General features: G+C 40.8%; 3 protein-coding genes across 5 annotated transcripts; 1 reads left to right on the forward strand and 2 right to left on the reverse strand.

Annotated features, from left to right (window-relative positions):
* Positions 1-231: 231 nt before the first annotated feature.
* On the reverse strand, positions 232-9,242 carry LOC135336822 (uncharacterized). 2 transcript variants are annotated; one of them, XM_064532699.1, is made up of 22 exons: positions 8,818-9,242; positions 8,685-8,761; positions 6,534-6,608; positions 6,317-6,479; positions 6,064-6,266; positions 5,777-5,853; positions 5,448-5,730; positions 5,177-5,380; positions 4,939-5,064; positions 4,811-4,887; positions 3,339-3,582; positions 2,977-3,282; positions 2,591-2,914; positions 2,215-2,532; positions 1,954-2,150; positions 1,700-1,850; positions 1,543-1,649; positions 1,266-1,488; positions 1,156-1,214; positions 614-1,104; positions 480-563; positions 232-417 (listed from the first exon to the last, which is right to left on the reverse strand). In XM_064532699.1, the coding sequence occupies exons 3-22, from the start codon at positions 6,598-6,600 to the stop codon at positions 375-377; spliced, it is 3,747 nt and encodes a 1,248-aa protein (XP_064388769.1). In that variant the 5' UTR covers positions 6,601-6,608; positions 8,685-8,761; positions 8,818-9,242; the 3' UTR covers positions 232-374. The 2 variants fall into 2 exon arrangements, with proteins under 2 accessions (XP_064388769.1, XP_064388767.1); XM_064532697.1 differs by having other exon boundaries at positions 6,534-6,702.
* Positions 9,243-9,384: 142 nt separating this feature from the next.
* Positions 9,385-21,826, reverse strand: LOC135336823 (uncharacterized). Of its 2 annotated transcripts, none has more exons than XM_064532701.1 (20): positions 21,709-21,826; positions 19,967-20,096; positions 19,671-19,870; positions 17,941-18,014; positions 17,603-17,882; positions 17,265-17,471; positions 17,043-17,168; positions 16,905-16,978; positions 16,487-16,721; positions 16,022-16,315; positions 15,638-15,961; positions 15,197-15,508; positions 14,355-14,536; positions 13,504-13,654; positions 13,303-13,409; positions 12,996-13,206; positions 12,161-12,219; positions 11,499-12,094; positions 11,350-11,397; positions 9,385-9,550 (listed from the first exon to the last, which is right to left on the reverse strand). In XM_064532701.1, exons 1-20 carry the CDS (start codon positions 21,761-21,763, stop codon positions 9,496-9,498), a joined length of 3,720 nt encoding a protein of 1,239 aa, XP_064388771.1. In that variant the 5' UTR covers positions 21,764-21,826; the 3' UTR covers positions 9,385-9,495. The 2 variants fall into 2 exon arrangements, with proteins under 2 accessions (XP_064388771.1, XP_064388770.1); XM_064532700.1 differs by having other exon boundaries at positions 9,499-9,638.
* A 64-nt stretch (positions 21,827-21,890) lies between these two features.
* On the forward strand, positions 21,891-24,061 carry LOC135336831 (5'-AMP-activated protein kinase subunit beta-2-like). Its single transcript, XM_064532712.1, has 8 exons — positions 21,891-22,179; positions 22,900-23,019; positions 23,092-23,194; positions 23,246-23,339; positions 23,414-23,513; positions 23,574-23,698; positions 23,794-23,862; positions 23,921-24,061. The coding sequence occupies exons 1-8, from the start codon at positions 22,023-22,025 to the stop codon at positions 24,002-24,004; spliced, it is 852 nt and encodes a 283-aa protein (XP_064388782.1). The 5' UTR covers positions 21,891-22,022; the 3' UTR covers positions 24,005-24,061.
* Positions 24,062-24,067: the final 6 nt, after the last annotated feature.

The raw sequence follows: 24,067 nt of genomic DNA on the forward strand, positions 1-24,067 counted from the left end.
ATTCCCTACACACCACCATACATGCAAACATAAAAGATAGAATAGAGTTCACAATCCTTTGAAAAGTATGACGTGGGTTGACTGCTATATAAGGCAATAATAGTGATTGTGCCCAAACAGTCCCTACATGTTTTAATAGTATGGCTTTTAGGATCACTACTAACAAACAGCATGAATATATTTATGGAGGCAGACAAACTCATGCATGTAGCCAGCTAGCAGGTACACTAGTTATGGGCAGCAAAATAAGACGTTAATGTACGTATGTTTTTAGTAAATAAAATTAATGATAACAGCAGCACTAGCATCTGAGTACATTATAGCTAAAATATAATTGTTACTACATGTTTAGTTGAGTTATTTAATTTGGTGTTTCACATGAAGACCTCTGGTTTTGAATCGATGGTGTCTTCAGAGCTACAAGTGAAATAGTTCTCTATAATTATACATTTGACTGTGATACAAGCAAATTCGTATACCTTGGCTCCATGTCAGCAAAGGGGAGTCTATCCTCTTCTTTTGCAGTATTCTCATTCTTAAATCTTACCATTCCCAAAACTCCGCTACGAGATAAGAAATGTACATGGAACGATCAATAATGATAATGACATACCTGGTCTCACTTAGTTTACGCTTTCTGATGAGCAGTACACTCAACAAAACAACAATCCCAACAAGGATAATGATAACAAACAGGCCAATAACAACAGTCACAATCTCAGTTGGTGATGTAAGCGGTTCAGTAACAACAGTCACAATCTCAGTCGGGGATGTAGTTACTTGACCTATCTCACAGTCAGGAGAGCGCAGGGTATCCAAGGAAGTGATACAGCTTGCATCAACATTAAATCGGAAAAATCCAGCAATTATCATTGCATCATCACTATTAACCCATGCTTGAATTAGAGACACAAGATCTTGGGCATTGTAACTGTCGCTCCCTATAATCCGAGCACGATACACAACTTGGTCAACCAAACCATCAGCACAACTGAATACACTATTTTGAAGATGGTCAGCAGTTACATCACATGAGCAGAGCTCATTGATTTCGTTAATAATTGCATCCTTTATTGTTTTCAAACGTTGCTCTGTATCTCCAACCTTCAAATAAATACACAATGACACACACATACATGTAGGACTGTAACATACTTGAAAGCTTGAGCACTTGTCAACAGGTCCAAACTTTAACTGAACGAATGCCACTCTCCCTAAATAAAAATAAATGTATGTCTGTGGCAAACTATAATTGAGGTACTCACCTCGATCAGCCACCCCACCAGTTGTACTGCCAGTAACCGATGTTTCTTGTCCTAATTCGTCTTCCGTGCTTGCAACGACGTTGAAAGTGTATGTTGTTCCAGGAGTAAGTGGGCTAATGCGTACAGTGCTTACAGAAGGTTGAACAGTTACCCTGCCAGACTCAGAGAATTCAACATCTTCACCAAGTGGACTCTCCCAGTTGACAAGAGAGCTGTAAGTCACCTAATGGCATTATACACAGTATTAAAGATCTCTATTACTAAGAATGTGGCTTACGATGAACTCATCAATAGGAAGAAATGGTGGCTGAGGAAGCTCCCACTGGATGGTCATAGAAGAATTCGTTGCCTTAATCACCCGAAAGCTTTGAAGAATGGGTAGAACTGGAAAGGAATATATAACAATCACAAACAAGGCTAGTATGTTAAAATACCAGGTGTTGGAACATCCACTAACGAGAGGTTCGATATTCTTCCTTCATTTAAGCTATCACCTACTGGAATTGACGCTGTTACTTGAACACCGTACATCGCATCTGTTGAAGGCACAGTAACATTTCCTGATGTGGCTGATCCTGAAAATACCTGCAAGTGGTAAAATAATGGTAGTATGTAGAAACTATATTCGTAGCTATAGATCAACGCTACTGATTCATGCAAATAATTTATACGTATGTTGACTACTAACAGCAGTGATAACAATTGGAGTTTGCACAGCCTGTCTCCTCTTATTTCCTGTTCCACCATCATCAGACACACCAAATAGTGTGATGTAAATAGTGTATCTAATTATCACTCCGTTTGCAACAACAGGAGGCCTCCAGCTGATTTCAATGGTCTTGATACCAACTATCCTCACTCCGATATCCCTCGGAGGTGAAGGTGCTGAAGGATTAAAAGGATGAATGACAACCAACTAAAAGTTATCTTTCCATACAGCCGAATTTACCTGGTGGAAGTGTCCTAATTGTACGCGTCGGTGAAAATGATGATACACGTAGGTCCGTCCGGACAGCTTGCACTTGAAAAACATAGGATCTGCTTGGATTTAGATCATTCACAGTGTAGGTATAGTTTGTTTCTTCAGCAATGATGTGACGAATTGATATTACAACACGGGAGAAAAACGATGTCACAAATTCATAGTAGTTGAGATTGTACTCCAAGATACGGTGCCCGCCATCACATGAAGGTCTCTCCCAGCCTATCTTTATCGAATTGCTTGTCACAGTAAGCGGAAAAACGCGATTGGGTCTTACAGGTGTTGCTGCATATCATAAAAGTAGACATAAACAAGGCTTAAAAAAACAATTTTGTGAACTTACAACTAATGATTAGAGTGAAAGTTTTTCGTTGATTAGTCTGTGTGCTCAAGTCATTTGCAACACATGTATAAACTCCTCCATCGCAGGTGTTTAAACGTCGAAATGCAGCAATTTGCAGAACTGCACTCCCGTTGCTATATCGTCCAACTCTTAAGTTTCTGTCATCTATTTCCACTTTTCTACCACTAGGACTGAACCAATCAATTTTCACATTTTGTCTTGTGCTGCCACAATGAATGTTCAAGTTCCTATTGAAAGTGAAGCGGATCACTCTATCGATACCGTCTCCATTAAGGCCAAAGCTGCTGATTATGGGTTCGGCTCCTGCATAGGGGATACATAACGATATAAAGCAGAGCTTTTTTCGGACTTTTAAATAATCTTACCCACAGCAAAAGTCTGCCCGGTGAGAGAGATAGACCGTGGTCCTCGCCCTCCAGCATTTACTGCAAGTATACTGAAGGTGTACATGGTGGAGGGAATTAGACCACCAACAATTCTTGCTACATCAAAGTCGGTGCTGCTTGTGAGGTACTCTATTTGACGTTCACCACCACCCTGAGGAGAAACAAAAACTATATAGGAAGTGATGTCACCATTCTGATGGTTGCGTAAAGGATCTTCCCATTGAATTTCGATTGCTGAGCTGTTGAGGACGATAATATGGAAGTCAGTTGGTGGTCCAGTTGGAGCTATACAAATAGAGTTGGTAAAATATGTTAATGCTTAATGAATGCAATATACTCACGTAAAGCAAAAGTTGTGAAGTTCACAGCGACTGATTCTGGCCCAGATATTGAACGAAAGAAGCAAGCATCAAATCTTACTACTGGACTGACAGTCACCATGTACGTGTCCCCCACAATCAAACTGGTGACCTCAATTTCAGTGCGGGGGTGGGAGACGGTCCGACTTGATCGAAACGTGGTGCTGCTAGACCAATAGAAAACTCGGTATGAGAATGACGCAACGATGTTTGGGAAATCGAATGCCTGCAAATTGAAAGGTATAACTATTACTTTCATGCGTGTAGTTTGTGTTTTATGAAAGAGTCATTTAAGCTACATCTCAGCAAAAAACAATACATGTATGTTACGCCCAAGGGCTGAGTGCAATAATTATATGCCAGATCCCGAGTGCACGTACGTGTTATAACTAGTTTATATCCCGAGGGCATAGCTCAGGGGAACACCCTCGAGAGGCCCAGCAGCCTATTGTGTTACCCTTTCCTTTTGGATAAATATCAATTCAACACTGTCTTAGCAACACAATAAATAGAACTGCACAAAATGACAGAGACAACCCTAGACACAGCTCTATCTCCTTTCTCTTCTAAACTATATTATTGTGCCAGTATGTGCATTAAGGAACAATGAATGGCTTGACAAAAACCAGTTCCAACGCACTACTGCAAAATAGCCCCACCCCACTTCTGCTGGCTGCAAATCAGCCCCTCCCTACGGTCTACGTCTCAACCAAGTCACCTCTACTGTAACACTGCTGCAAAACAGCTCGAGCTTCCAGCAAAAACAGAGCCGCTTCTAGATACTTAGTGCTATGGTGAAGCAGCCATGCATCACTAGGAACATAGTTTTATAATCTTCCACAAATATGAACTGGACGTTTGTGTTTAACATTATGTCATTTTATTATGTCAGTCCAGGAGTACATTAAGATGTAGATTTTAATGTACTCCTGGTCAGTCTTAATGCCAGAGGGATGCATTACAGGGGCCAATGTAGCCAGGATTTTGAGGAAGGGGGTGCTATCACGACGAAAGAGGGAGCAAAGTCCCTAATTTTTAGCCGCGCAGCGCCGAAATTTGGTTGACCGAAAGCCACACCTCTTATTAATGACGTAATAATTAATAGTTTGGCGTGGCCCAATCTTCTAATTGCATAGAGAAGCCTATTTTGCTACGAAAGAGAACTAGTCTATAGATCTAAGCCAGAATAGCTCACAGTTTAAAGACCAATCGTTTTGCTTGCCTACTAGCTAGCCAACTGCAGCAAGATCTGGAAGAGAAGGGGGTGCTCAGCTAGACAATCAAATACACTTTGTGTACAATCTCAGATAGAAAGGGGTGCTTGAGCACCACGAGCCCCCCCCTGGCTACGCCCCTGCATTATGACTTCGCGGTTAGTGCATTTTGCAATCAGCAACAATGTAGCAACGGGTACTACATAAAATATTATACCTAAATGATTTTTGTGACCTTACCTCCCATTGAATTGTAGCAGTAACAGGTTGCACGTCGGTGACAACCACATTGGATACAGTTCCAAGAAAATCTTCACCTATAGAAGGACTTGAAACATTTTAAGAAAACAAACTCTCTAATGACATACCTGGATTACACACCACTGACACATCGTCTCTATGCCTACAGTTATGCACACCCCAACCACGATGAGTGCAATCTTCTAGTACCTCAGCACTAGAGGGGCAATTGAGATCGTCTAACCAGATAGGACCTAGGAAAAATACATAAAACCTGAAAGCAATACAGAAACTATATTCACAGCATTAAATTGCAACCCGAATTTTTTATCATGCTAAGAATTGATTTTCCACTCAAGCACTCACCTGCTCCAGGAGAAAATCGACGAAAAGGAACACAAAGAGCACCGCTGAAATTTAAGGCTCGGCATATGACATTTGCGTCACTTGTGCCAAACGAGTCATCACAAACAGTTCCCCAAGTATTGTTGTACATTACTTCCACTCGACCACTGAAGCTCGAGCCAGATAGTAGAGAACCAAGCCGAATCTGGATACTTGTTGGTTTTACTAGAGATGATTAGAACATGCAGTTGTCAACAGTTAATTAATTGTATGCAAGCAGCTGCATACTTACTAGTAGCATTTGTCCGAAAGAGTAATGGCTGCGAGAGAGAACCTATGATGTAGGAGAAGCATATTGTTCGAGAATATCGAAAATCAACACCCATTTGAAGTGAGTATTCCGTGTCACGTTTTAGATTGGTTAAGACCATAATTGTTTCATCATCCCTTTCCCCTATAGAGTCTGGGAAGAAGTACGAATTTCTTTGGAATACATCCTCAACACCACTTTCTGCATAACTTATACGATAACGTATGGTGTTTGCCCCTTCAGGTAGTTGTGACCTTTTAACATTCTGTTGGAGGCAGTAAGGTAACAACAATCAAACACAACGTACTTACCTTGAATCTGACAGCAAGAGTGGTAGTGGTAGCATTGACGAGATGCAAGACAGGTGGGGGATTTACATCATTCTGATCTGCACAAAGACAAGATGTTGTCACAATGATGTCAGGGTGAGGTCCCTGACAAAGACTCGTGACTCTATTATGTAATAGAAGTAGTAGACACTCAGTCAGCGGATGTCAGCTATAATTATAAGTATGGGTGTGTGCATGCGGCAGCCAAAATATGCTCAACTAATTTGTCATTACATTCACTATCATAAATAACTTGCACAAAAATTTACCTGACAAGCAAACAACTCCAGCATCTTCACGATGGGTACAGAATGTTGGAGGATCACCTAGACCAATGAAGCTGCAGTCATCAAGACAATCCTCATTCCCGCGACAGCGCACATCATCCAACAAAATTGGTGATGATATGGGGCCCTGACCAAATCCAGCACGGCTCACAGCACAACCTCCACCTCTTTCAAATCCCATCATTCTGATTGGGACAAATACACCTAGAGTTTAATAATTACTATAGCGCTGTACCTGCACACAACATTTACATCAGCCAGAGACCAAAAGTCATCGCAGACTGTACCCCAAGTCCCATTGAATTTGATTTCAACTCTTCCCATGAAGTCCCCATATGTACCATCCACTAAACGTATATCTTGTATGGCATCCTCCTTCAAACAAGTTGTATTTTGCCCTGCATAATAATAGACAGTCACAGTTATTACTATTTTACAGTCATGTAACTTACCAAAACTATTCTTTATTGCAGCCAGTATGACAACCAAGAATGCAACCTTAATGTTGGCCATTGCCATTGCGTGTACTTTTGTAAAAAGCATGCAGTATATTTAATACAGTAGGAGCATCCTTATATACAGCTAGCAAGCAAGCAGCAGGTAGGGCTTCCCAAACAGGAACTTTAACAAAGAGTGTTTTGTAGGTGGGTGTTAATTTGTGCATGATCACATTCGTACTGAGTGCAGCGCTAGACAACCCACTGCCTCACATGTTGTAAATTTTGTCTACATAATTATAGTTGTTGCTAAATTCACATGACTGCGTGCATAGATCATGCACTATGCAATAGTCAGTCATGTCCACGCAAACATACATGGACTATATATATACCACGGGAATAAAAAGTGGCTAACAAAATATATAGACATCACATTAATTTAACGTATAACGTAGACACCAGTTAGCTACATAGGAAAGTGCCTCAGAGGAGGCCTAGGTACATGTAGGCAAGAGGTGTGCGAGCACAGCAGTGTTAGACACTGTTTTGTTGGTGTCCACATGATTTAGAAACCGATAAGGCACATTAGTACCCTCACAACGCTCGGGATACTAAAGCATGTAGCCTTTGTACTTCTAAATCCTATACACCTCCAAAACAGTGTCTAACTATTACGTAAAATTACTACAACCTATAATGATCGTGCATAACAAAATAATAGCCAAACGAACGCATGCATGACTGTAACGTGCTTGCAGATTGAATGGTGACAATGACAACGCAGTTAAGGGAGCATGGCATGCATCTGTAATACTGAATACTGTATTCAACTACGACGCTAGAATGGGCCATAGAAACATGAATGTAAGCAACATTGCATGTCCGTAAAGATTGTTGATCCCATTGTCAGCCAATTAAGCATTAAACTCAGTAACAATGACAGCACCCGTTGGTGCTGATACCTCAGTGGATGTGTCAAACGTAACGTAACTAATACACACACGATTATCATGAAGAACAATTTTTGCAGTAAATTTTGCTGCATGCAGGCAGAATCATAGAGAAACTCAAAGAGTTGGAAATAATCGGCCCATAAAAAGAATGCCAAAAGTCTAAAATTAATGGCCTGCTGTGCACCAGTAGAGCCTAATTGCAACAGCTAGCGTTCTAGTGCAGAGCTTACTAAGTAGAGTAGCAACACTCCATGGTAAGTTTTGCTGTAGTATGTATGTACTCTTCTGAAAAGCTGCAACGGCATTCGAAAACATGACTTGAAGCCTATAGAAACTCTGATTTGCACTTCATCGATCCTTGAGCAGCTTTAGCAGTCTACACAGACACACAGATAGACAAACCTTATACCTCCCACTCACATGCACTGAGGCATAATAACCACAATCATGCAACCCTGAAGTGGTAATACCCTGTACAAAAAACATCGAGGGACTGTAATTTACAAGTAAAGGAAGTAATAAGATTACATATTTATACTTATTTTACAAATACAAAATTATATTTTGTGAAGGAGGATACATGTCAAGAGTATACGTATGATAAGAAATCTAGCAATGATCCACTTAACGGCAGGGGCAGCTAGGTACTTCAAAGGGACATAGCTATAGCAAGTTTCCCAAACATTAAATGACGGTCAACAAAGCTTTGCTGTCAATCTGCTCTAAAATACGTTCAGGCTGCTACCAATAATTACATTCTATAGCTTAGACTATGTAGGAGCAAGCATGTTGCAGCATCCGTTCATTACCACAAGATAAGTACCAGGAAATCCCAAGAGAGTTTGTGGGCTTTGCACTTAACAGTGGTCACAGGACATGAGAAGCCAGCCTAATAATTAATGCAGCCAACAAGGCACCACCAGTTTACTCTATGTCTGCCTCTGATCTGGTGCACTGAGCATCAGTGTGGCCTCTCATTGTTAATGGTCAGCACATAATGTACCCATTGTAGTCATAGTAGAACTAGTGTTCAAGCTGGCGCTGTGCTAATGCCTCTCGCCATGTTTTTGCTTTCGCTCAAAAGTATTAGAGTGTTATCTATAATGAATTTTATATTAAAGTTAGCTTATCTATATAAAGTCACTGAGAAGAAAAGACTTATTTACATGCATCTATTGTAAGTTATTATTTTTTGTATTATGTGGCTTACCAGGACATCAAGAAAGAAGAAAATTGATTCTTCCAGGATCTGTAGTTCAGTGTATATAATATCTAAGAAGAAAAGACCTGTGTACATGCATATTGTTATCTATATTGTTATATGGTAGTGTTTTGTGGCTTACCAGGCCCTCAAGACAAAGATGATTCTGCCAGGAGGATCTGGATCTGGATCTTGGATATTATTTTCTCACACATGGGGAATGAGCGCGCATGCGCATTACATCCACAGGAATAATTAAAGGGTGTGTCCAAAGAGATCAATTTTACAAATGGCTACTGTACTGCTAGCTAGCTGTTTTAACAGATATTTTCTGAGTATTGTAGCTAACAAAAAGCTAGCGCTTTAGTGCAAGGCTAACTCATATGTTGAATAGAAAGTTTGTGCGGACAGATGATGCTATGAAAGATTCTGAAGAGACTGCAACAGCCTTCAATGTGAGTCAAACTAGCCATAACTCGAGAAAGAAGCTTTAGTTTGCTAATCCACGAATCAAAATCCAAGAGAACGTGGCTAGAAGCCTATAAAAGCTGTTAGTTTTCGTCGCATTGTAACCGTTGAGCAGTTATAGCTGGAATACACACACACACACACAGACAGACACACACACAGTCAGCTTTACCGTATCCCTCGTGCGGCTACGCCTCGAGGCATAACAATCACCCTAAATAAATAAAACCCTACTCACCCACAAAGATCATCAGATATATTTTGGGCTAAGTATTCTGAAGGCACAAATAATAACAATAGTAGCTAGTATAGTCAATGCATAATTATACACATGTAAATAGAGCAAACATTTCTAGTTGTCCTTAGGTTTTGAGTCTGAATCATAGACAGGGTTATCAAGACAAATCCTGCAGAAGTAAGACATTTTATCATAGAGACTCCACCCATTCCTTCCTGACAATAATGCAGCTGGGATACTCAGGGCGTATCGACCCCCTAAGGGGTGAGGGCATGCAACTGATTAGATTAGGAAAAATTCTTAACGTAAATAGTTTGTCTGAGACATTCGGTCCAGCCATGCGTAACATTAATGTTGATTGCTGTGTTTTTTCCTCATTGGATCCGTTAAAAAGTGCTTCTATCTGTTTGCTGTATGTCTTAGAGGTGATAAACTCCCACCAGCTAAAAGTTATTTTCGGTGTAGAAGTCATAGAGTACACGCCCTTTTTTCCTTGCTAATACCATAGACGATATAGTACTGATGTGGAGGGAAGTCTTAGAAGCTATCGTCGTTACACGCAGGTGTATGTCAGAAACCTTGTAAACGTTTTGTTTATATAACAACCAGAGTGTAGTAAACAGTGTGCAAATCAGTGAAAGTGACCTGCACACATCGGTACTTATACAGTGGGCTTGCAGGTAAGAGTTTAAACACTAGTTTTCCTAAGAGAATATCATAATTATTGTAGCACGTAGCTACATGTATCTATTAATTATCTTGTAAAATACTTTGTGTGAGATTTCAGAAAATATTTACAATGTAGGTTACTAATAATACTTCAATGTACATTGTAATCTACTTAGGAGCACACAACGGTGCATGCTGTACAAAGCCTAAAGCATGAGCTGGTTGCACTGGTTGTGTGAGATTATTCTAAGCCTGCTGAGCCTACTAGTTTGCATCTCTGCTGATAAAAACCTTCATGATACAGTAGTAGTAGCTAGGCATATATAGTCAAGCTAGTGAAAAATACAGCTTCAGAAATATAGTAGGCACTGTACTTTGCAAGTTGCTTGTCACTGCACAGTAAATGGGCGTTGTCCAGAGGAGGTTCGACATGCGTGTACAAATCACTACAAGTTCAGTGCATTGTGGCCTGGATGTTATCACTTGACCCAATGACATCAATGCACTGAACTTGTACATGTAGTGATTCGTGACCCAATGACATCAATGCATTGAACTTGTAGTGATTCGTGCACGCATGTCGGACCTCCTCTGGGCACTCCTCTGGGCATTGTCTGTGTACTACTGTGGTTACTAGGATGTGTTGACTCGTAACTTTCTTTGTGTCCTCTAATCTTTACGTGTGCTCTTTTAGTGCAAGTAGCACTTACAATTATAACTAAAAAAGTGCCATATACTGGCTCTCCAGCGCATATCAACAGCTGTATAGCAAGTCAACAGAGTGCTGCATGTGCATACAGCTAACTAAGTTAGCAAATTTAAAATGTCAATTTTTAGCTCATTCACTGTTTACTACAGACTCAGTAGTACTATAGACAACGCCCATTAAGTGTGCACAATGCCACACCACTGCAAAGTACAGTATCTGCTATATTACAGTTGCCAACCATTCCCTGGGACAAAGACCATTCATATTTCACAAAATTCCTTTCTTTGAAATAATAGCGCTAGCATTGCAAAATGCAGAGGCTGCAAAACGCATTGATTTTACTTCGGTTAGTCAACTAGCAAAATGCTACTAACTATACCGGAAGTAATTAGGGAGCGTTCAAAGAGCAATTAACATTCCAGGCACTAGGTGTACTGTACATGTGTATTTACATCACATACAAATTCTACGATTTTGATTGAAATCAACCTTTGGAATTTTGAAGTCTTGAAATAATGAACGTGCACGTACATTGGGTATGACAATCTGTTTTTGCATACCTACAAAATGAGAATGAGTGTGAAACTTACGTGCTCACTGTCAGACCCGGAACATCCTCCTCCACCAGCCTCTTATCCCTGCACGGATGAATTACATGAACATAAATTGAAGCAATGGATCAGTTCACATACACTATGATCTAAAAGAAAAAAATTGACTGTGCAACTATCGATCTCACCTAAAGCCACTTGTGAAGTACCGAACCAAGACGATCACCAACAGCACAATGAAAACTGACAGTAGGATAGCGATAATACATCCGATAATTAAACCACCAATTTCTCCCCCTGTTAATAAATCTGTCTGGGGTGTAGGTCTGGCAGAGGTGATAGTTTCAACAGGTATGGAAGTCACTGTGAATGTAATTTCTCCCCCTGTTAATACATCTGTCAGGGGCGTAGGCCTGGCAGATGTGGTAGTTTCAACAGGTATGGAAGTCACTGTTTCCACAATAAAACAGTCTGGTGCCAATAAGCTATCCAGTGCGGTAGCACAACGAGGATCAACATGGAATCTCAACGAATCTACCAAAATCGAGGCTTTCCTGGTCTGAACCCAATCACTAACAAGGGCAACTAAGTGACTTGCACTGTATTTCTCAGTCCCAACAATCCTTGCTCTGTAAATGATTTGCTGGTCATTTGGAACTCCCCTGCAGCTTATTTCCTCATTTCGAATATTATTATCACTTAGAGTACAGGAAGGGCATACAATGTTATTCAAAACACTCAAAATTGAAACGTGCAGTGATTGCAAGTGACGAGAAGCATCAACCTAAAAGCATACATGTACATGAATGAACACGACCATGGCAAGCTGTATAATGTGTTTTTCACAAACCTGCCATCCAGTGCAACTGTTGACTGGCCCCAACATGAGTTGAAAGAATGCCAGCCGCTCTGTAAAACAATAACACTAAACATGTACAGCTTTTAATTTAGTAGCAATACGGCATCTGAACAACAGTGTACATTTTTAGAGTCACTCAACGAGTACTCAAGCACTGCAGTGCTACATTACTAGAGGCATAATTATGTTATCATTATTGTTACACTGTACATGTGGGCAGCCACGGGTATAGTAGTTGTTTGGTTTGTTCGTTTATTTGAGTCTGCTTATAACTAAAGTAGAAAGCTATAATTGTAAATGGTTTGTTGGTCTTGGGAGGCTTCTTTGCTGACTCTGGATCCTAGCATCAGGACTCATACTTCTTTAAGACTCCAGGCTTCTTTGCTGTGATCCTAGACCACAGTGCATGTCTCATGCACCGCTGTTCTCAAATGTTTCAGCATGCCTCCAGTCTGGTTTAGTTTTATTGCTCCTGAGTTGCTGTGCTACACAGCTCAGTCATACATACTACATGCACTGGCTGCATTACATCACCATAATCATGTCACCAGCCAAGGGTGTGCACTTTAGTGCTCTAGTATTTATGGTTGCAATAGTAATTAGGATTGTCTATACAGAATGTGTTCCCCGTCCATTTACGAGTACAACATACCCATTGTTGTACATATGATAACTTCGACACAACTCTCTCTCGCTTGGTTGTTCCCACGCTTTTTGCAATGTGTTTTTAAAGGTTAAACATGCACTGACACATTTTTGTCCATTGCAAAGTGTGTGTCGAAATAGCGTAGTTATACAGTTGTAATTGCAGTAAAAGTATACTCACCCTCTGTAGTTGGTAATGTATCTGCAATGATTGCTACAACAGTTCCAGCTCCTCTACTCGTCAACACCGATACTCCAATTATGTAGTGTGTGAAAGGGGTCAGAGCAGTCAGCTTAGCCACATTGTATGCAAACACTTGCTTCATTGACTCCACTGTTCGAACCAAATACCCTTCTTTACTCAGCCATTCAATAGATGCGTGGTATGTCACCTGAAAGGTGTATTTCATACGTGTATTAAATAATCACGGTTTGTTGCAATGAAATTAAAATGGTTGTGAATGAAGGAAAATATTGCAAAAGCTCACCTGAAATCCCAGAATCGGCTCATCAGTAGAAGTGGGATAGTCCCATGACAGTGTGATTGAGGAGTTGGTGGAGCTCCTTACCAACAAATTCCTAATGATTGGTATTGCTGTAAGAACACAAAATCATTGTATAACACGGAGCAAAATTAATACATTAATGATGAGAGCAGCTGAAAAGTGCTCAAAACACACAAATCACACCTGGATCAGGAACATAGATGAGTTTTCCTTCTGACGACTCCCCTTCAATTTCATCCCCACCATTGAGCACAGTAGCAGTGACTGTCACCACATAGTATACAGAGGCTAAAGGTACTGTGATGTTGGCAGCACCAGTACTCCCGGAAAATATCTGGATATTATATTTTCTCCGAGTGATTGATTCCCATTTTAGAGAATGGAGGACAACATTCGATATTAGATAGACAGACATAAAACCATCAATTTACTACTGAAGAATCAAAAATAATAAAGTGATTGGTTATTATAACGTTGAGGTAACGATGCAACAGATAGGTATAATTATATGCATGTGCAATGGAATGAACCTCCTACATGTATAACGGATTCTCCCATCAGAGGACAAACTATAATAATAAGATCTGCATGGAAAGTACATGGGAAAAGTGCCTCGGAGGAGTTATACACCATGGGCCTTAATACCTACATGTATAGTACACCATTGTTATTGTAGTCAAGCCTCAAGGGCAAGGTTTGCGCATGCGCACTAAGTATCTGTTATTTAGCTATGGCACAGATTGAAATCTCTATATAAGAACAAAAAACCAACTTCACACAGCCAAACCTTCGTGATCTATGACAGCAGATGACCTACATTCTCCCGGCTACTATTGCGTTCTGGAAAAGATCCTGTTTACCAAACAAAAACACTAATGACCAGGCCAGGTTTGACGATGCTGTAAATGCACCACTTTGGCATCTAGGTGAGCAGACTCACAATCACCACAAACACACAGATAGACCAACCACTATCGTCGGGTTAGGAAAAATAATCATGCACTGAGTGGTTATTATTGTAAGGCTTGACTAACCTTGACAATGGGGTCCACGTGCTCAGTGAGGGGACCCTCATCGAGGATGATATCTGGTTGTTGAACAGCATAAACAGTGTAAGAGATGATGATTCCATTCGGCTCAGCCGGCTCAGTCCACCGAACCTCCACAATGTTTGGAGCCGGATTCACGACCTCCAGAAACCGAGGGGGAGATGGTCCTTCAGGTATAAAATCAGGGTTGATAAAGGGTTCTGATAAATGTACAATAGGTATATATGCAGCTCTTTATATTAAAGCACCGGTGTATAATGCCTTGGTGCAGTTCATACACATGGGTGTAGCAAGGACATATCTGCTGAATTGCGCTTAGAGACAAAAATTTATCAATGCGAATGAGAAAAGATATGGATCTGAAAAGAGGTCAAAATCACAATGGCTCCAAGTGTAGCAGCTCTTTCCTCCACTGTATGGTCTTAACTACATTTGTACCATAATTATAGCAACATATCCAGTGTTAATAATAAAATTTCTACGAACAGATTTGATAAGCATAATTCTGGAGAGACGCAACTCAATGTTAGTAAAGCAGCTACATTTGTATACCTTGAAAATAAGCTTTAATCTAGCTACTATGGTGCTCGCATTGCAACCATTGAGCAGGTACAGCTAGAATACACAGACAGACAAACACAAGATCAGCTTTTATGTATTCCTTTGTTGCTAAGCTCGAGGTATAACAGCTACTGTTACTATACACACATTGGTAATTAATTCACTTATAATTACACATAAGGTTTAGCTACGCTACCACATGTACATGTACAAGTACAACTGTATCATGCAGTTGTTGCCAAAGTGATTGCCGACACTAAGCTTACCTTCAGCAGTAGTCGTAATGATGTTTTCAAGGGAGAATTCGGAGGGGAGATATTCATCACTAATGGCTTGAACGCTGAAGTTGTACGATGTGTAAGGCTCCAGTCCCACCACTGTATAGTTCCTCAACGAAGGGTTCACATTGTACACATACATATTTGTAGTTGTAAGGTACTCCTGATAAGTATTTCTGTATCGAATTGTAAAGCCAGATATTCTGTGTCCACCGTCGCAAGGATGTTCGTCCCATGCAAGCACTACTGCAGACTTTGTAACTCGAAGGGCAGTTGGACTGCCTGGGCGAGGAGGCACATCTGCATTATTGGGAGAAATATACGGGTGAGAATTGAATGTTGTGAAGCATAATTATATACAAGCATAATTATTATTATACGTGTACTAGAATTAATCAGTACATGTAGCTGAGAAGCAAACTAACACACCAGTAAACAGTAGAGTGAAAGTCCTCCTCTGTGTCTGCCCTTGTCTGTTTTGTACCTCACAGGAGAACACTCCTGCGTCACAATAAGACACCAACCGGTTACTGGCTATCTGCAATACATTGGTGCCGTCATCATCATGCGAGACTTGTCTAAGATTCTGGTCCATGGTGCCCACTGGAGCCCCATCACTTTTATACCAGGTCACAACTGCATTGACGCCATGAGTGTCACAGTGGACACGAATGTCAGAATTATTTGGCCACACAGTGGCTCTGTCAAAGCCATCTCCATTGAGGCCAAACCCAGTTATTATGGGGACGAAATCTGATTAGTTCAAAAGTGTATAATTATACATTCCTACCTCATGAAAACATACAACTGTACCTTCTCGAGGTGTAATGACTGTGAGATACACACTCCTGGGTCCATTGTCATTGGTGAATGCCAACACACTGCAGGTATACCCTGTGCTAGGAGTGAGCCCAACAAATATGTACTCTGTTGTGACATTAGAATCAACAATGACTTGTATTTCCTCATTGTCAGCAGGTCTTAGGAATAACTTGTAGCCTTTGATCACGCCATTTCTGTATTCTAAAAGTGGAAATCCCCATTGAAACTCGAGCGCTGTGCTATTTAGAGCAAGCACATGGAAAGCAGTAGGGGGAGCAGTCGGTGCTGGGAGAAGAGAAGGAAACATTTTGGTTGGCACTACACACCAAATGCATGCATTCTAAACAACGTTTCTATAAAAAGCAGTTTTATGATTGCAATTATAGCCAGGTAAACTCATTTGGAGACATAATTATGCAAATGAATTCAAAAAACTTTAGCGGTGCATGGAGATACCTGTTTCAACGGTAGTAGCTCTTACAGCTAAAGAAATCTTCCCAATAACTTTGTTCGTGCAATATTGATATTTGTACTCCGCTCGGACCTGGATACGATATGTGCTGTCAAAGAGGAGTTGAGTTGCAGTTGCCATGGTTTCAGTACCAGGAACAGTCACTCGAGTACTATGTCCTCTTGTAGAGAAAAAAACTGTGAACTCGGGCTCTACTACGTCCGGAGGGAATGGATACATCTGCAAGGATAGAATTTAGTTGTTGAAGGGGCACTAACACCGACAAAATTACCAACAAGATCTACATGTCTGGGGAAACATCAGCGATCTATATTCACCAATCACCAGTGAATTAATTAAACCATGGGCATCTCCTAGACAACTGTACAGTACGGAAGTAGGATATATTATATATAAACTCACTTTCCAGCTGACTGTGATAGATGTTGCACCAATTTGATCCACAGACAGTCTTGTAACCGGGGCTTTGTTTTCCTCTACGAAAGCAAAAGTATGAAATTGTACCCTTACACTGGATTGTACATGTATAACAATGCGGACCTTTCAAACAGATCACTCCAATATCCGCATCATGTTGACAATTGTGAACACCCCATCCATTGAAGTCACAATCTTCGAGAATTTCATGGCCATGAGAGCAATCAACATTGTCCATCCAAATTGGACCTAAAGTAACATGTGTTTGCATTAATTAACAGTACAATTTCTATGCAACTCACAAAAAACAGACAATAATTATATGCATGTGCGACTGTATCTCACCAGACCCTTGACCAAATCCAGCTTCGCGCACATGACACAGTGCTGAAGAAAAATTCAGAGATTGGCATATCACATTAGCCTCTGGAGAACCGAACGCATCATCGCAAACAGTACCCCATGAATTATTGTAGAACACCTCCACTCTCCCCATGAAGTCAATTCGTGGTGCTGGCGGAATAAGCCTGAGAGGCAATTTTGGAGTTTTTCCTATAGAATTGGACACACGCGTGTGTTAATAATTATACATGTACAAACACAGAACTGAATAATGTAAGAATCATTATAATCATTATTAATTTGTAAACAAATTGGCCCTATAGGGAAGTGGACAAACTTACTCTCTTCAGCAGTTTTGACTTGAACCAAGGACCGCCTTCCGACTAGAAATCCACTGTTTCCACGCAGATGTACACACAGACCTTTCACTTCAGTTCTGATTTGAATTTTGTATGTAGTGTTTTTGACCAAGGAATGGATCACCACACTAAATTTACGATCCAGATTCACGGAGTACCTGACCTGTCTTGTAACAAATTGCTTCATAAATGTATTTGCAGTTTGTTCGAAGACATACACTCTGTGACGAATAAAACGGGTGTCTATCGGGATTTCTGGCACCTGGTAGTGGAGAACAAAATAAATGCAGGTGATACATGTATTTTTAATGTAAATATACCATCCACTCGACTGTGACAGTTGTAGAAGATGCATCAATTTGGCTAATGTTCACTGGTCTCTGCACAGCGGAGACTGCAAAGAGAGTTTACACTCTGACGTTCGTACAGTACAATAATTAATGTACACCCTTACAGAAATGCAATGAGTGTGACACGTGTGTGGCACATATCAGTTGCACGCATATACTCTCATAGCACACACTTCTGACATATATGCCACACGTGTGCTACACTTCAGAATTTCGCACTCAAGCGTGGTACAAGTGCAGGAGGAGAGTAACATAAAAGCTGTACTAAGAGTGCCCCATGAATGTACTGTGAATGCAGTCTGCACACGTGCTGCTCTTATTGTATGCACGCGTACTGCACCTATGTATTGCTTGTGTGTGGCATACGTGTATGGTATGCATGCCACACACATGTCACACGTGTGCATAACGTGTGTGATGCTTTTGTCTCACACCTATGCTTCCAGATTCAGCACACGTGCTACATACATGTAGCACGTGTGCTGCTTGCTTTATGCATGTATGATGCCCTTGCCATTGTTACCATGGAAACTCAAGATATCGTCTATCCAATATAAAACTGCAGCATACAGTAGATCACATTATATACACGACTTGTGCTATATATATTTGTTCTTTTCCTAGTTCTCCAACCTCTGTTGCATAAGAAGTATATAGGCGTTTTCTTTTAGCTTTGCTTGCAGCTTGAAAATGTTCTTTTTACCTACATTAGAAAATAATGTGAAAACTACACTTCCTTGTACCAGGAGTGTATAAGGACTCCTGCTTGTACATATACTAATGTACCCACTACAGAAATAGAACCAACAGACTACTTACGTAGTATGTAAACAACTCACCAATCTCTAAAACAGTTTTCTCTGGGATTTTCTCCTTTGAACTTGTTGCCTGTAGCATTGCTTGTCACTGGTTGGTAAGACACATTAGCATTCTCTTCAGTCTTCAGCCAACTTTAAAAAAGAGCTATAAGTCCTTATTAACTAGAGCAGAATTTGACAAAGATTTGAAGTAAACTTTCGACAGCTGCTAGTAATACAGTGTGTGTGGAACGAGTGCAGTTGGCATGCGTGCAAGTACACGTGTGTGGCTTGTATGCAGTTTGCTCGCATACCAACTGGATGTGTGTGAAACGAGTGCAGTTGGCATGCGTGCAAGTACACGTGTGTGGCTTGTATGCGGTTCGCTCGCATACCAACTGGATGTGTGTGAAACGAGTGCAGTTGGCATGCGTGCAAGTACACGTGTGTGGCTTGTATGCGGTTCGCTCGCATACCAACTGGATGTGTGTGGAACGAGTGCAGTTGGCATGCGTGCAAGCACACGTGTGTGGCTTGTATGCAGTTTGCTCATATACCAACTAGATGCGTGTGGAAGGCGTGCAACAGACACATGTGCAGGCTACATGCGTGTGGCATATATGTACGATAGCCGTAAAGCTCGGTTCTCATGACACGCTTGTCCTGCACATAAATATCCATTGCACACGTGCAGCACTCATTGTTGCATGTGTGCAGCATACGTGCTGCACTTATACATTTCTGTAAGGGCAATCATTCAAAGAGTATACCTTACATGTAAGGCAGAGCAATTGTACAACAGTACCTTTTAATGACTAAATGAGTATATTTATATAGTATTGCAAATCTACGAAACAAATGTAACACAAATGATGATCTAGATAAAAATTAATAATATCTCACATGATTGACAAACAACTTGGATGGGGCTCCCTGTACAGATTTTGCCCCCGTATCCATCGAAGGAGCACATGTCCAGGCTTGTTTCATCACCAGCACAATTCACATTATTTATCCACACCGTTGCATTGTCAGGTCTACGTCCTAACACGAAGGGTTGTGTATAGGGAACAGCACAGACTGCCCATGGAAACCCCAAGTTTCTGAAGCAAGATACAGTGACTTGATCTAGACACTACACGTATACTGTATATCTAGTGATTGAGGACATGGAAATATTCAGGCAGAATTAAGCTCACCGACACACTGCTTTTGCAGTTTGAGATGGTAACTGACTTCCACATACTGCACCCCATGTGTCATTGTACTGCACTTCAGCCCTTCCAGTGTGATTATAGCTGCTACCTACCAGTCTCAATCCCTCCAGGGCTAATTGGAACACATGCATGCACATGATTGTGATTGAATATCTATACACAATATCAGGAGTACATTCATATACTCCACTCCTGACAATATCTATACACACTATAGTAATACTAGAATGTTTTACGAACATCAAACATAATTATGCCACTTCGATTCGCAAAGGTATTTCACTGGCAAAACATTCTAGTAATACGATACACTGAAAGCCACTCCCTTTTTGCCTTTGGAAAGGGATTGGTAAGCTACTTATCTACTTATCAAAGAGTTGTTCCGTGCGTGAAGAATCTTCCACACGAAATAACCTTTGCAGACGTCACAAATACCGTATAGCGTGTATATTTCGAAGGTATAAATGTTCGCGACTTTCGCTGATCAAGCATGTATACCGTATAGCGGGTAAATTTTCGGGGGACAAAATATTCGTGGTTCAGCAATATTGAGACATTTCGTGGGTAATATTTTCGTGGTTGCTTAGCTTGCACTGCAGGTAAAGGTAGGCAAGGTCGCTTCATTCGTGGGTAAAATATTCGTGGTCATCTCCAACCACGAAAATTTTACCCCACGAAAATTACCCGCTATACGGTACAATGTATATCGTGAACATACTGAATACCCACGAATATAATATCGCATGCATGCATGCTGCAGAAAGGCTGCTCTTCCACGAACATTTATACTCGAAATATTCCCGCGATGCCATACTCAGGTGCCACCGCCCACACACTTTTACTGCACAATAAGCCTAAGTACATGTAGAAACGGCGGCTAAAAGTTCATTGTTCTACGCTGGGACACCTCTAGCTTTATACCAGACCCTTTTGGAATGCATAAGGTAAAAACAACAAGTGCTGTAATTGATGTAGTTACAGCACCACCATAATTTAAGCGCCACGTTAGTATCAGCATTATTTTTGAGGCCCTAAAAGAAGCGCTTGCCGTTGCTATATTTATTTTTTCTGGTGCTTCTTTTAGACATCAAGACGATCATCCTGCATCTTTGACTTCCTTCACACCTCTGAACAGTTGTTACAGTCAATGAATGTAGTTCACGAGTCAGTATCAACGTAAGGTGCAGCTAGCTAGCAAGTGAAACTGAGCTAGACCACGCCCATTTTCTCTAAATGTCTATACTAGCTGCAGAACATAAGCGCCATCATAAATTTAGACGCCAGCTGAACTGAACGCATTTTCGGTGTTCCAAAATATGCACCACTCAAAAGGGGAATTAATTGTTTCTGGTGCTGTAATTACATCAATCATAAATCATGGCACTAATCGTATGATATGCTATTTGTGACTTGAGTTTGTACAGCAATTAATCCCGTATCAGTAACTGCACGTCGTCAAGCAAGTAATTGCAAGGGGGTTTGTTTTTAAATAATGGCCGCGTCTGCAATGTTACTGTAAAACCTCTAATTCAGGCGACACTTTTTAAAAATAATTACGAAACCAGGATCAGCAAGGCTAATAGCACTCGGTTACGCCTTGTGCAATTAGTAGCATAAATAGCCTTGCCATTTCTTTACTCGTGCTAAGATTTATGATTGGCCACATAGCATCTTCTATTGATGATTTATTGATGGTAAGACTAGCGAGACACCATCATCTTCACCTTGACATGAGCACACAACTGGAAGCACGAGGGCAATGATAAAAAGTCCAACCATTCTTGATCTTCACATCACACGCAGATACATGTGCAGCTGCTGATCTAGTAGCCTCGAATCCACGCTGATTAAAATCGGCGTGGATTCGAGGCTACTGACTACAAACCACATGTGCATTCACATCATCTTGGCGAAACGATCCTTGCATGGTTGTTTATTTGCAAAGTTTGTACCCTGCCTATTTACCTATTATATATCTGTTATTATATCTCTGATCTCTAGCTAGCTATACTTCTCGATTTGATCTGCTGACTTAGTGATGGGTCAGTACCAGGCTCGACCTTCCAAGAGTGAAACTGATCTTGAGGCTCGGGAAGGTGAGTTTGACATTCGAATCTCAGACCGCACTACCGGGGATGCTGATGTGGATGAGCAGCCAATCAAGGATGACCCTGTGTTCGGATCTCCTATTGATAGTAAGATTAAAACACCTGTTTTCTTGAACCATGTATCGTAATTACATCAATTACAGCGCCACGTCAACATCAGCGTAATTTTTGAGCCTCTAAAAGAAGCACCTACCGTTGCTGTAATAATTTTTTCTGACGCTTATAAAAAGGCTTGTTTGAGTCATCAAGACCATCATCCTGCATCTTTGCCTTCACACATCTGAACAGTTGTCTAACCCATAGCTATAGCCAACAGTCAATGAAGGTTGTTCACAGTCACTCAGTCAATTGTGCAGCTAGCAAGTGACTGAGTAGACCACGTCCATTTTCTCTCAAATGTCTCTACTACAGTACCAGTAGAATCCTTAATTTAGGCGCCAGCTGGGCTAAACGCAATTTTGGGATTCTAAAAAATGCGTCACTCAGAGGTGGAATTAATTTACGGTATTTTAGCCTATGGTTTGGTTTGCCCCTCGTATTCAAACATGGTGGCCTGCACATTATTATACACGTGCCTCCCTATAATTTGGGGTTTCAGAATTTTCCCACCTGATGTATATCACACAATAAATCACCCTATGACAGGTATATAGCGTAATGTTGTAAATAGGGCTGTGGGAGTGGGGACATAGATGCATTTGTGTCCCGGCCTGCATGCTCTTTTGATAACTTTCTCAATCTGACCTTGACGTGATACATAAGTTTTTCAGCTTGTCAATGCTTTAATTATGAATATGTTTTTTGCAGCTGGGAGTTACTTGGCTACGTTGGGAAGCTCATCTTCTACCACTCCAGAGGTGTCTCCACAAAAGTATACTGAGCCACAGTCAATAGCCAGGACAGAGCGTATAACGCTGAAACCAAAAGGTAAACAATGTTGTAGCCATTAGTTAGTCGATCAGCCAATAACTATAAATCTTGATTTGTGTTCACATGCAGAAAGAATGATCCCGTTTGTTTTTCGTTGGGACAACGGCGGTGAGGAGGTGTATTTGTGTGGAAGTTTTAACAACTGGGAGACAAAAATACCCCTGAATCACAGGTATGTTTTAAATGCTTTAATTCTCAATTCTTATTTTCCCATTTCTTTCAGCCAAGGTGATTTGACAGCCATTGTTGAACTGCCTCTAGGCCATTATGAGTACAAGTTTGTTGCAGATGGTCAGTGGGTACATGATCCTAATGAGGTGAAAACATAATAGGCATCTTAGGATTTTTGCTGGTAGGATATTACATCGTTACAAGTTATGTGTCGATACAGATTTCTGTGGACAATGGTTTGGGAAGTCGTAACAATGTAGTGACTGTGGACCAGAAGCACTTCGATGCTTACTATGAAACATGGGATTTGCTGGAAAAGGGTAACAGAATTGGTAGCTAAAGACTATGTCGCATATCATGTGTTTTTCTTATTAATGCAGGAGAATCCAGTCCTCCAGGTTCCTACTCTCAAAGCATGCCATCTCGCAGTGTTGCATCTGGCCTACCCCCACTACTTCCTCCCCTGCTTCAACAGACCATTCTCAACCAGGAGCAGCCTATTGGGGTACGGCACAATGCTAGGACCTGTTGATTATCATTATCATTATCATGTTTGCCAATACGTACATGAGTGTGCGTGTTGTCTTAATAATTATGCAGGAAGACTCCATAATTTTGTCCGAGCCCAACCACGTCATTCTTAATCATCTTTATGCCTTATCCATTAAGGTGGGTAGCATACAGTGATGCATAATATTATGTTGTATTTATTCTATGTATACTACAGGACAATGTACTCGTACTAGCCGCCACTCATCGCTACAAAGAAAAGTTTGTAACAACACTCACATATAAACCGGTGTTAGCTTAGTATTATTAGTGTTGTCTGAACTGTCAACTAATAATTATATACATTGTTAATTGTCTATACATT

This window comes from Halichondria panicea, chromosome 6 (assembly GCF_963675165.1).
Source record: "Halichondria panicea chromosome 6, odHalPani1.1, whole genome shotgun sequence".
Taxonomy (NCBI): Eukaryota; Metazoa; Porifera; class Demospongiae; order Suberitida; family Halichondriidae; genus Halichondria; species Halichondria panicea.